Below are 13048 nucleotides of genomic sequence, written 5' to 3' on the forward strand. Positions count from 1 at the left end.
CACCTGACCCTGGGGCGCAGTTGTGTAATAATGCCAGGGACAAATTGTCTTAGCGGTGTACTGCACCAGAAGCCATTCCACAAACTCTCAAACCCGGCCTACCGTAACACGGTGGCAACTCGGCCTCCACAGCAGTATCGATGAGCCCTTTACAAAACTGGTGACGTGAGTTTACAAAACAACGCCAACTTTCCAGTGGTATCAAAAGGCATCACATGACTGTAAGCTGATGGTACTCAACTGTGTGATGCCCTGTCTATTGTGCAACACAAGCAAAGTGAGTTGCATTGAGCTCGTGTTCATCTGATCAGTAAAGTGAACAACAAACTGCAAGGTGTTCTCCAGTCAATCAGCATATTAGTACTTACATTACTGTTCACACAACAATTTGACACTCGGCACGGTGGCTGATGGGAGCGACAGCTGCTGGAGATACCTTCACATCAGCCACCTTCACATCAGCCACCACACTAAGTGTCAACCTAGTTTCTGATGATGTTGTTTACATTACCAGAATGAATTGTCTATGCCTCGTTACTTCCTTGATTATTTCTCCTATTATTATTCCACATCCTTACTTCACAATACTTCGTATTACTTTTTCGTTAAAATGTGTGTGGATACCTTTCTCTTCATTATTGTCTGGTTGGCAGTTGTCACCTTGTGCGTAGTCTCCTCATTCTTTGTTCAGTATATCAATACCTTTGATAAATGTCAATAAACAGTTTGCCGTCATCTGCTAAAATATTATATATCTTTCTTGACATAGTAAGGTATCCTCTGCACCAACACTTTAATTACAGGCTGTCCTCTATAGGATTGTCCACGTATTTTGAGCTTTTTAGCTACCACTCAATATACAGGGTGTCCCAGCTTTTTAGCTACCACTCAATATACAGGGTGTCCCAAAATAATGTATACGCTCTTTGAAACAGAGAATATCGTTAATTAAAGGAGACAGAAATACAATTTTTATGGGTAATAATTAAGAAGGCGGTGAAAAACATAACAATGATTTCTTCTGTTTCAGGATTGTCAGCGAACATGGCGTTATCGTTTGAACAAAGGAAATGGATGCTAAAGTGTTACTGGAAAACAGAGAATGTGAGTGTTGTATGCTGACATGTTGTTGTTGTTGTTGTTTTCAGTTCTGAGACTAGTTGATGCAGCTCTCCATGCTACTCTATCATGTGCAAGCTTCTTCATCTCCCAGTACCTACTGCAACCTACATCCTTCTGAATCTGCTTAACGTATTCATTTCTTGGTCTCCCTCTACGATTTTTACCCTCCACACTGCCCTCCAATGCTAAATTTGTGATCCCTTCATGCCTCAAAACATGTCCTACCAACCGATCCCTTCTTCTAGTCAAGTTGTGCCACAAACTTCTCTTCTCCCCAATCCTATTCAATACCTCCTCATTAGTTACGTGATCTACCCACCTTATCTTTAGCATTCTTCTGTAGCACCACATCTCGAAAGCTTCTATTCTCTTGTTGTCCAAACTAGTTATTGTCCATGTTTCACTTCCATACATGGCTATAGTCCATACAAATACTTTCAGAAACGACTTCCTGACACTTAAATCTATACTCGACGTTAACAAATTTCTCTTCTTCAGAAACGATTTCCTTGCCATTGCCAGTCTACATTTTATATCCTCTCTACTTCGGCCATCATCAGTTATTTTACTCCCCAAATAGCAAAACTCCTTTACTACTTTAAGTGTCTTATTTCCTAATCTAATTCCCTCAGCATCACCCGATTTAATTTGACTACATTCCATTATCCTCGTTTTGCTTTTGTTGATGTTCATCTTATATCCTCCTTTCAAGACACTGTCCATTCTGTTCAACTGCTCTTCCAAGTCCTTTGCTGTCTCTGACAGAATTACAATGTCATCGGCGAACCTCAAAGTTTTTACTTCTTCTCCATGAATTTTAATACCTTCCCCGAATTTTTCTTTTGTTTCCTTTACTGCTTGCTCAATATACAGATTGAATAACATTGGGGAGAGGCTACAACCCTGTCTCACTCCTTTCCCAACCACTGCTTCCCTTTCATGCCCCTCGACTCTTATAACTGCCATCTGGTTTCTGTACAAATTGTAAATAGCCCTTCGCTCCCTGTATTTTACCCCTGCCACCTTCAGAATTTGAAAGAGAGTATTCCAGTTAACATTGTCAAAAGCCTTCTCTAAGTCTACAAATGCTAGAAATGTAGGTTTGCCTTTTCTTAATCTTTCTTCTAAGATAAGTCGTAAGGTTAGTATTGCCTCGCGTGTTCCAACGTTTCTACGGAATCCAAACTGATCTTCCCCGAGGTCTGCTTCTACCAGTTTTTCCATTCGTCTGTAAAGAATTCGCGTTAGTATTTTGCAGCTGTGGCTTATTAAACTGATAGTTCGGTAATTTTCACATCTGTCAACACCTGCTTTCTTTGGGATTGGAATTATTATATTCTTCTTGAAGTCTGAGGGTATTTCGCCTGTCTCATACATCTTGCTCACCAGATGGTAGAGTTTTGTCAGGACTGGCTCTCCCAAGGTTGTCAGTAGTTCTAATGGAATGTTGTCTACACCGGGGTCCTTGTTTCAACTCAGGTCTTTCAGTGCTCTGTCAAACTCTTCACGCAATATCATATCTCCCATTTCATCTTCATGTACATCCTCTTCCATTTCCATAGTATTGTCCTCAAGTACATCGCCCTTGTATAAACCCTCTATATACTCCTTCCACCTTTCTGCCTTCCCTTCTTTGCTTAGAACTGGATTGCCATCTGAGCTCTTGATATTCATACAAGTGGTTCTCTTCTCTCCAAAGGTCTCTTGAATTTTCTTGTAGGCAGTATCTATCTTACCCCTAGTGAGACAAGCCTCTACATCCTTACATTTGTCCTCTAGCCATCCCTGCTTCGCCATTTTGCACTTCCTGTCGATCTCATTTTTGAGACGTTTGTATTCCTTTTTGCCTGCTTCATTTACTGCATTTTTATATTTTCTCCTTTCATCAATTAAATTCAATATTTCTTCTGTTACCCAAGGATTTCTATTAGCCCTCGTCTTTTTACCTACTTGATCGTCTGCTGCCTTCACTACTTCATCCCTCAGAGCTACCCATTCTTCTTCTACTGTATTTCTTTCCCCCATTCCTGTCAATTGTTCCCTTATGCTCTGAAACTCTCTACAACCTCTGGTTCTTTCAGTTTATCCAGGTCCCATCTCCTTAAATTCCCACCTGTTTGCAGTTTCTTCAGTTTCAATCTGCAGTTCATAACCAATAGATTGTGGTCAGAATCCACATCTGCCCCTGGAAATGTCTTACAATTTAAAACCTGGTTCCTAAATCTCTGTCTTACCATTATATAATCTATCTGATACCTTTTAGTATCTCCGCGATTTTTCCAGGTATACAACCTTCTTTTATGATTCTTGAACCAAGTGTTGGCTATGATTAAGTCATGCTCTGTGCAAAATTCTACAAGGCGGCTTCCTCTTTCATTTCTTCCCCCCAATCCATATTCACCTACTATGTTTCCTTCTCTCCCTTTTCCTACTGACGAATTCCAGTCACCCATGACTATTAAATTTTCGTTTCCCTTCACTACCTGAATAATTTCTTTTATCTCGTCATACGTTTCATCTATTTCTTCATCATCTGCAGAGCTAGTTGGCGTATAAACTTCTACTACTGTAGTAGGCATGGGCTTTGTGTCTATCTTGGCGACAATAATGCGTTCACTATGCTGTTTGTAGTAGCTAATTTGCATTCCTATTTTTTTATTCATTATTAAACCTACTCCTGCATTACCCCTATTTGATTTTGCATTTATAACCCTGTCCAAAAGTCTTGTTCCTCCTGCCACCGAACTTCACTAATTCCCACTATATCTAACTTTAATCTATCCATTTCCCTTTTTAAATTTTCTAACCTGCCTGCCCGATTAAGGGATTTGACATTCCACGCTCCGATCCGTAGACCGCCAGTTTTCTTTCTCCTGATAACGACGTCCTCTTGAGTAGTCCCCGCCTGGAGATCTGAATGGGGGACTATTTTACCTCTGGAATATTTTACCCAAGAGGACGCCATCATCATTTAATCATACAGTAAACCTGCATGTTCTCGGGAAAAATTGGAGACATTGGAGAGCTGAATTTGGAATACCACCACCAACAAGAGTAACAATTCTAATAATCAGAGATAAGTTTGAAATCGAAGAAACAGTGCACAATGAGAAGAAGAGACATAGCGGACGAAAGAGAAGTTCAACAGACAACGAGGGTTTTGATGCAGTAATCCAGGCATACACACGATCCCCGAAGAAATATGTGAGGCAATGCTCTCATGGGACTGGGATCTGCAGAAGCAGGGGTCATACAATTTTGCCATCTCAGAACTTTAAGCCTTACATTCCAAGACTTCTCCATGCTCTTAACGAGGATGATCCTGATAGGCGAAGCGAATTTTGTGAGTGGCACATTAACAGATGTGAAGAAGAGCAATGTTTCCAAGATCGAATTATTTGGTCAGATGAAGCGACGTTTGAACTTGATGGAGCAATTAACAACCATAATTGCGTGTACTGGGCCAGGGAGAATCCATATGTAACTGAGCAAAGGCATGTTAATCTACTAGGAGTAACAGTCTGGTGTGGTCTGTCTTCTAGAGGGTTAATCAGGCCGTACTTCTTCAACAACACTGTCACGGGTGACTCGTACTTGGAAATGTTGTAAATGATAACTCCTGGTCTTAGCGTTGTGTCTGGAATGGAAGATTATTACTTTCAACAGGATGGGGTGCCACCTCACTTTCACCTGGATGTGAAGGCATTTCTCAATCATACATTCCGTACCAGATGGATAGGACGAAGATGGAGTGTGGAGTATCCCGCTCAATCTCCAGATTTAACTCCTCTAGACTTCTTTCTTTGGGGTACTCTCAAGAATACAGTTTACACTGTGAGACCACACACACTGGATGACCTTAGAGAGCAAATTAAACAAGTCTGTCCTGCTATTCCATTGGAAACAATAACATTGGCATGTCGCTCAGTTGTTAGTCTTTGTCGACAGTGTATTGCGATGAACAGACACCACTTTGAACATTTACCATCTTAAGTCGGGCCATGAGGCACCTAGTACCACTAAAATTGTATTTCTAACCCCTTTCATTAAAGAGATGTTCAGTTTCAAAGAATGTATACATTATTTTGGGACATTCTGTATTTCTTATAACTACCAGGATGCCAACTATTACTATAATATTTTGGGCCAAATAACTCTAGCATTAACTTTTCCTGTGTGCTGGACAACCAGTACTTCTTAAACATTTCCTGAAAATCATTCCAAGAAGGGAATTCTGCGAATGACCAGTTCCTCATTTAGCATCATCCTCTTCCAAATAACTCGGGGAAAAATCAGTTTTTTGGATTCATCACAACACTTAAGCAGGGACTTATAAAATATCTTTAAAAACATGTAGAATGTATATCTGCCTCTGGGTTTAACTTAATACCTCCAGTTTCAATATTTGCATAAGTAGTATCCAATTTATTATTAAAGTCAGATTTTAATTCTGCAAAAACCTTGAATAGCTCTTCCATCTCATATTGGCATATGGTAAAACCATAACGAGTTTGCACCTAATATTCTACTGCTGCTAACTTGAGGCTAAACAAGTGCTGTATCGTTATAAGAGGCACAGGGGAAAGCTAGTGTGCAGGGGTTTACTCCAATTCACTACTACCAATGTCACATCATCATAACATCTGTGCTTAACATACAAAGGATTACACCATAATATAATTGTGATATTAAATCTAAATTAAATGCTCCAAACTTCATCAGTGTAGGCTTAAGTATATTATTTTTAACATTTTAAGCTCTCAGAATGATCAAATGAATATGAAGGGCTTATTTCAATAGTCGTACAAGTCCATTTTTGTTCATTCTGAGATACAGAGTCCTAAAATTAAATGAGCGCTGAAAAATCTGCAGTTGAGATACCAGAAATATTCAATTATACTATTGAAATAAGCCCTTCATATGTCAGGCAAAATATACGACCTTAAGAAAAAATAGTGGCACTAAATAATAGAACTAGAGAGCTTAAAACTGGTCATAATATACAAATGCACACCATGTACATCACAATCAAAAGTTATTTGGGTTTTTATGAAAAATTAAAGGTTCTAAATACTAGACTTAGAAACATCCTCAGTAAGATGTAAACATCTTCTATATGTAGCACCAATAAGTTACCTCTTTTGGTTTTCAAATTATTTACTAAAAACCAAATTTGAAATGAAGTCCTTACTCATAATTGATTATCATTTGTATTTGTAATAGAAAGTTGTACCTACAGTACGCGATTGCAATAGTGCAGTAATACAGCTATAGCAAGTTTCGAGACAGTTCATAAATAACTATGAGAACAAGGAATCTTAAAAAGGCTGTTCAGAGGTCTTGTTCTACTGTCGATTCCGCTTTAAAAAATTGTAGCCAGCTAAAACATTTTAATAACTAAACCAAACTTAATTCTATTTATATACAAATTGAGAAGATTACAAATTGTTAAACAATTATTATTAATTAATACGTGTCCGAGAAATGGGCCTTTTAGATTCTGACCCTGTTCCTAGGACGACTGATAGCAGATGTTCCCTTTGGTGGTCCACTGTGGCCATATATAAATATGGCCAGAGAGGCAGTTAGGAGAGACACTTTGAACCAGGATATCAATATGTTCATGTCAGTCAAATGCCTGCTTGCCTGGTGTCTTGGACGACGTCAGAGCTTGGCAGAGTTGAATGCGATTTTCCATAAAAGCTGGAAGTGAACCTGTGAAGATATTCCACTGTCCTGGTTCCCTTAAATTTCACAGAAGTAACTGTGTGTCGCCCACAATGCTGACAAAACCACGTGGCAAGTGAGGAAATTATTTTTCCGCTATATTGGCAAGGAAGTAACTTTTGGTGATTAGAAATCAGGATGATATACCATTTTACTTGGAAGTTCCCACAGTGGTCATCTCTGCACTGTTAATAGTGCTGTTTCTGAAACGATTATTATTATTTATTTCCTTCACTTTCTCAGACGTTAAGTCCGGTTAAAAATGGAGTGACGCGGACCTTGATCAAGCGTCACTTCCTTTTAACTGTACGGTATGTGTTATATTGCATTTAGGAACTTTCGGGTAATTGAACATGTATCAATAATTACGGATTTCTGTATTTGTATATATATGTTTGGATGTAGCTGTATTGCATTGATGTACTGGTGGATATTGTGTGGTATGTCTCCTGTAGTTGATAGTATAATTGGTATGATGTCAACTTTATCCTGATGCCACATGTCTTTGACTTCCTCAGCCAGTTGGATGTATTTTTCAATTTTTTCTCCTGTTTTCTTTTGTATATTTGTTGTATTGGGTATGGATATTTCGATTAGTTGTGTTAATTTCTTCTTTTTATTGGTGAGTATGATGTCAGGTTTGTTATGTGACGTTGTTTTATCTGTTATAATGGTTCTGTTCCAGTATAATTTGTATTCATCATTCTCCAGTACATTTTGTGGTGTATACTTGTATGTAGGAACGTGTTGTTTTAAAAGTTTATGTTGTAATGCAAGCTGTTGATGTATTATTTTTGCGACATTGTCATGTCTTCTGGGGTATTCTTTATTTGCTAGTATTGTACATCCGCTTGTGATGTGATCTACTGTTTCTATTTGTTGTTTACAAAGTCTGCATTTATCCGTTGTGGTATTGGGATCTTTAATAATATGCTTGCTGTAATACCTGGTGTTTATTGTTTGATCCTGTATTGCAATCATGAATCCTTCTGTCTCACTGTATATATATTGCCTTTTCTTAGCTATGTGTTGGATGCGTCTTGATCGATGTGTGGCTGTGTTAGATGATACGGGTGCTTGCCATGATGTGTTTTCTTTTTCCAATTTACTTTCTTCGTATCTGTTGATGTTATGTGATCTAAAGGGTTGTAGAAGTGGTTATGAAATTGCAGTGGTGTAGCCGATGTATTTATATGAGTGATTGCCTTGTGTATTTTGCTAGTTTCTGCTCGTTCTAGGAAGAAATTTCTTAAATTGTCTACCTGTCCATAATGTAGGTTTTTTATGTCGATAAATCCCCTTCCTCCTTCCTTTCTGCTTAATGTGAATCTTTCTGTTGCTGAATGTATGTGATGTATTCTATATTTGTGGCATTGTGATCGTGTAAGTGTATTGAGTGCTTCTAGGCCTGTGTTACTCCATTTCACTACTCCAAATGAGTAGGTCAATATTGGTATGGCATAAGTATTTATAGCTTTTGTCTTGTTTCTTGCTGTCAATTCTGTTTTCAGTATTTTTGTTAGTCTTTGTCTATATTTTTCTTTTAGTTCTTCTTTAATATTTGTATTATCTATTCCTATTTTTTGTCTGTATCCTAGATATTTATAGGCATCCGTTTTTTCCATCGCTTCTATGCAGTCGCTGTGGTTATCCAATATGTAATCTTCTTGTTTAGTGTGTTTTCCCTTGACTATGCTATTTTTCTTACATTTGTCTGTTCCAAAAGTCATACTTATATCATTGCTGAATCCTTCTGTTATCTTTAGTAATTGGTTGAGTTGTTGATTTGTTGCTGCCAGTAGTTTTAGATCATCCATGTATAGCAAATGTGTGATTTTGTGTGGGTATGTTCCAGTAATATTGTATCCATAATTTGTATTATTTAGCATGTTGGATAGTGGGTTTAGAGCAAGGCAGAACCAGAAAGGACTTAATGAGTCTCCTTGGTATATTCCACGCTTAATCTGTATTGGCTGTGATGTGATATTATTTGAATTTGTTTGGATATTAAGTGTGGTTTTCCAATTTTTCATTACCATGTTTAGGAACTGTATCAATTTAGGATCTACTTTGTATATTTCCAATATTTGTAGTAACCATGAATGGGGTACACTATCAAAAGCTTTTTGGTAATCAATGTATGCGTAGTGTAGCGACCTTTGTTTAGTTTTAGCTTGATATGTCACCTCTGCATCTATTATCAGTTGCTCTTTACATCCTCGTGCTCCTTTGCAACAGCCTTTTTGTTCATTAATAATTTTGTTCTGTGTTGTATGTGTCATTAATTTCTGTTTAATGACTGAAGTTAATATTTTGTATATTGTTGGTAGGCATGTTATGGGGCGATATTTAGCTGGGTTCGCTGTGTCTGCTTGATCTTTAGGTTTCAGATATGTTATTCCGTGTGTAACTGTATCAGGGAATGTGTATGGGTCTGCAATGTAACTGTTAAATAATTGAGTTAGATGTGAATGTGTTGAGGTGAACTTCTTTAACCAGAAATTTGCTATTTTATTATTTCCAGGGGCTTTCCAATTGTGAGTAGAATTAATTGCTTGTGTGACTTCATGTTGCAAAATTATCATTTCAGGCATTTGTGGTATCATCTTGTATGTGTCTGTTTCTGCTTGTATCCATCATGCATGCCTGTTATGTTGTACCGGGTTTGACCATATGTTGCTCCAGAAGTGTTCCATGTCTGTTATGTTTGGTGGATTGTTTATTTTAATGTGTGTGTTATCTATTGTCTGGTAACATTTCTTTTGGTTTGTGTTGAATGTTTGGTTTTGTTTCCTTCTATTTTCACTTTTTTTGTATCTTCTGAGTCGTTTGGCTAATGCTTGTAATTTCTGCTTCTTTTCGTCTAATTGCTCTGTCGCTTCTTGTTGTGAGATTTTACCTAACCTTTTTCGTTTTTTTTTCCGAGATTTCATTTCTTATAAATTGTGTTAGCTGTCCGATGTCTTTTCTCAGTTTTTCTATTTTGATCTGTAGCCTGTGTTGCCATGCTGGTTTTGTGGGTTTCTTCTGTGTGTTGGTTGGTTCTGATCTCTGCCTAGTGTGTATATTTAGTGTAGTGAGTGCTCCTATATAAACCAGTAGTTGTAACTCTTCCATAGTTATGTTTTCATTTATTTTGTTGTGTATGATTGTGTTGATAGTTTTTATTGTTGTTTCGACTTGTGGGTTATTTGGTGATCTATGCAAGAATGGTCTAATGTCTGTATTTGTGTCTTTGTATTCTATATATGTTAGCTGAAATTTTTCTTCTATATCTAACATCTGTGTCACTTCGTGTTCTATTTGTGCTTGTTCTGGTGGCTGTCTTAAGATTTCGTTTTCCTCTGATTTTTTAATTGGTGCGTGTTGTTCTTTGTTTGTTTGCTCTGGGATGTTTGAGTCCATTACTGTATTTTCTTCTTCTTCTGATTGCACATTATTTTGTTCCAGTATTTGTTGTACTTGTTGTTTGATGTTTTCTAATTCTGACTGGGGTATCCTGTTATTTTTTATTATTACACGGATCTGATCAGCTAGTCGTTGTTCTGTTAAAAATTTTAATTCTGGGTATCCGGTAATAAATGTTGTGTATACTTGTGATCTGTATCCAGTTGTGTTGGTTCCTAGGTTTGTTGCTTGGTAATAACAGAACATGAGGTGTCGATTAACTTCATCTGACCATCTCATCTCCTGTCTTTGTTTTCCTTCTAGGGTGGTTGCAGGAAGCATATCCTGCAAAACACCTCTATTTGGATTTAAATCATTTTCTAGTTGGCTAGCAGTGTCGTTACCATTATTATTATTATTATTATTATTATTATCAGGGATATTATTATATTTTGTACATGTGAACTTTTACAGAATATAGCAATCAGTTAAAACTCAAAAGTTTTACTAATAGCCGTAGTTCCTGATCCTGCTGAGTAAACAGCAAAGAGGCATATTTTCTTTCAGTGAGCATAAAGAGGAATCTGGACTTGCAGACTGGAAATTATGCTCAGTATGTTCTCCACTACTTTCTGCCAGACTGCAAAAGTAGTTTCCAGGCTCTTGTAAATATCAAAGGAAGGTGTAAAGCATGCACACAAAATTTAAGTGCTTATTCATAACTACATAACAAAAGAAATGACCATTTGAATATTTACCCGCGACCCCATGAACTGTCAAGCTGGTGTATATATATTTCGTTCAACGTCTCTGTTTTTGGATGTAGACACTTTTAAATTATTTCACAGTAGGTACTACTGTCACAAAAAAGTAGTATGAATTAAGTACAGCTCACCACAGTTGCTGTGCAGCATGATGTGTAGCGGACACTGATGGCGAGCTGGATCACTGTGCCAGGTGGACTCCATTGCTTCTCAATTCTATGACATAGTTGTGGAACCAATGAAACAGTTTTAATCCTTAGAAATTGTGATTGACGATCTTCCCACTCATTCTTCAACAGCAGAGTTGATGGCTTTAATAATTACTCATCAACCAAGCAGGTATTCCAAAGTTTCTTTATTGAATTGCTGGTAATGGCTCGTGTGCTACTGTAATCTCAACTATTGGTCACATAGTTAAGAACAACAACAACAATATTTTTCGATGAAACCCCCTTCATAATCGTTATTTTTTCCTGGGTTTCTGTTTATTTTTCTTATTCAGATTTACAGCACAGAAGTAGTCTGGGCTCTTCAATGAGTTGTCAGGATGAAGTGTTTTCCCTTTTGTGAGACAGTATGTTTAGATTACGGCCATTATTTCAATTTCTGATCTACTTCTTTATTGAGTGTTCTGACAATCATGTAATTCTTCTTTAATGTGGACTAATTCCCCACTGCACCTCCTCAGGTGATGGAAGCTGTAAACTTTGTTAATTAATTATTAATTAAGATCAACCTCTACACAATTCTCATATTCTTCTAGTTTAAGATAGACCTTCTCTTTCAGCCACTTTAGTGAGACCTGTGGTACCTATGAAGGTAATATACTAAAACGTCTTGTAACTAGACACTTGTAACTACACTGCGTTTTCTCTAGTTGTTTATGTATCTGTTTTTAATATTTGATAAGTATTATGTTTGTGCACAAGCTGCCTTAGGCTATACTGGTGGTGGTTTTCTTTTAAAGCAAGGGACAACTGTGTATGAAGAGACATGTAACTATTAATACAATTTACTGTTTGGAATAAGGCCCACAAGATGTTTCAGTTATGGAAACAGCTAATGCTCTACTTCTGCTACATTTTTTTTTCTCCAGGAGAATCACCCCACCCAACAAAACCAAATCTTATATAAAAGTGAAAGAATGCACAATATGAACAAAGGTACAGTTTTTCAGAAAGACATTTATGTAGTTTACGCAACAGATAAAATCTGCATCCATATACATTGCGTAAACAAAGAAATTCGGAAAACAAACATTAAAATAAGGAAACTGTGTTCTCAATACACTAAGTGCGATGTACTGGATATAAGCAAGCTACATGGAAATCTGCACACGAAGCATGGAATGCATTTGAACTATGATGGGAAAAGATTTGTTTGTGATCGTGTTAGTGAAATAATCAAAGAAAGACTTGTAAGGGATAGAACAATTTATCAGCTTCCTGAACATCCTCCCAACAGCGAGGAAAACAAAATAAACAAGAAAGAAGAACGAAAATACAACGCTGCTGACGTTCCTAATTTAAACTAGAGGTATGTGATGCTGTAAATATGATTGCCAATTACCAAATCGTGAATACGCCCGAACTAAAAATTTATCACCATAATGTGCAATCCCTGCGTAATAAGATCGATGAAATTAATGTTCTATTAACACATGAACTTAATGATATCTCAGTGTTATGCATTTCAGAGCACTGGCTTAACCCAGAATTAATCCAGAATACGAAAATAAACAAATTTGTCTTGGCTGCTTACTATTGCAGGAAAAACAGCAAACAGGGTGGGGTAGCAATTTACACAAAGGATAATGTAGATTTTATTACACTACCTGACTTAACTAGGGCAAATGTCGAAAAGGATTATGAAATTGCAGCTATAAAAATTACTCACTTCAACCTGGTTATTGCTACAGTTTACCGATCACCGTCCGGGAATTTTGAACTTTTCTTAAACAAAATGGAGTCATTGCTAAATAAAGTAAATAAAATGGAATGTGAATTGATAATCTGTGGTGACTTCAATATTGACTTCCTCACGAATAG

At 37.1% G+C, this 13048-nt stretch overlaps 1 protein-coding gene across 6 annotated transcripts in view; it reads left to right on the forward strand.

The window, feature by feature from the left end:
* The window catches only part of LOC126418889 (molybdenum cofactor biosynthesis protein 1-like), a 330883-nt gene that overhangs the window by 20926 nt on the left and 296909 nt on the right, over positions 1 to 13048 (forward strand). For 4 of the 6 annotated variants that reach the window (XM_050085897.1, XM_050085895.1, XM_050085899.1 and 1 more), the window contains one exon: positions 1031 to 1104. The exons of 1 other annotated variant lie outside the window; for it this stretch is intronic. In XM_050085897.1, the coding sequence (XP_049941854.1) occupies positions 1031 to 1104 (74 nt within the window). Of the gene's footprint in view, positions 1 to 1030; positions 1105 to 12096; positions 12168 to 13048 lie in introns of those variants that run through there. One more of the 6 variants, XR_007575904.1, reaches the window with a different exon arrangement.

The sequence above is a fragment of the Schistocerca serialis genome, chromosome 9, assembly GCF_023864345.2.
Source record: "Schistocerca serialis cubense isolate TAMUIC-IGC-003099 chromosome 9, iqSchSeri2.2, whole genome shotgun sequence".
NCBI classification, from domain to species: domain Eukaryota; kingdom Metazoa; phylum Arthropoda; class Insecta; order Orthoptera; family Acrididae; genus Schistocerca; species Schistocerca serialis.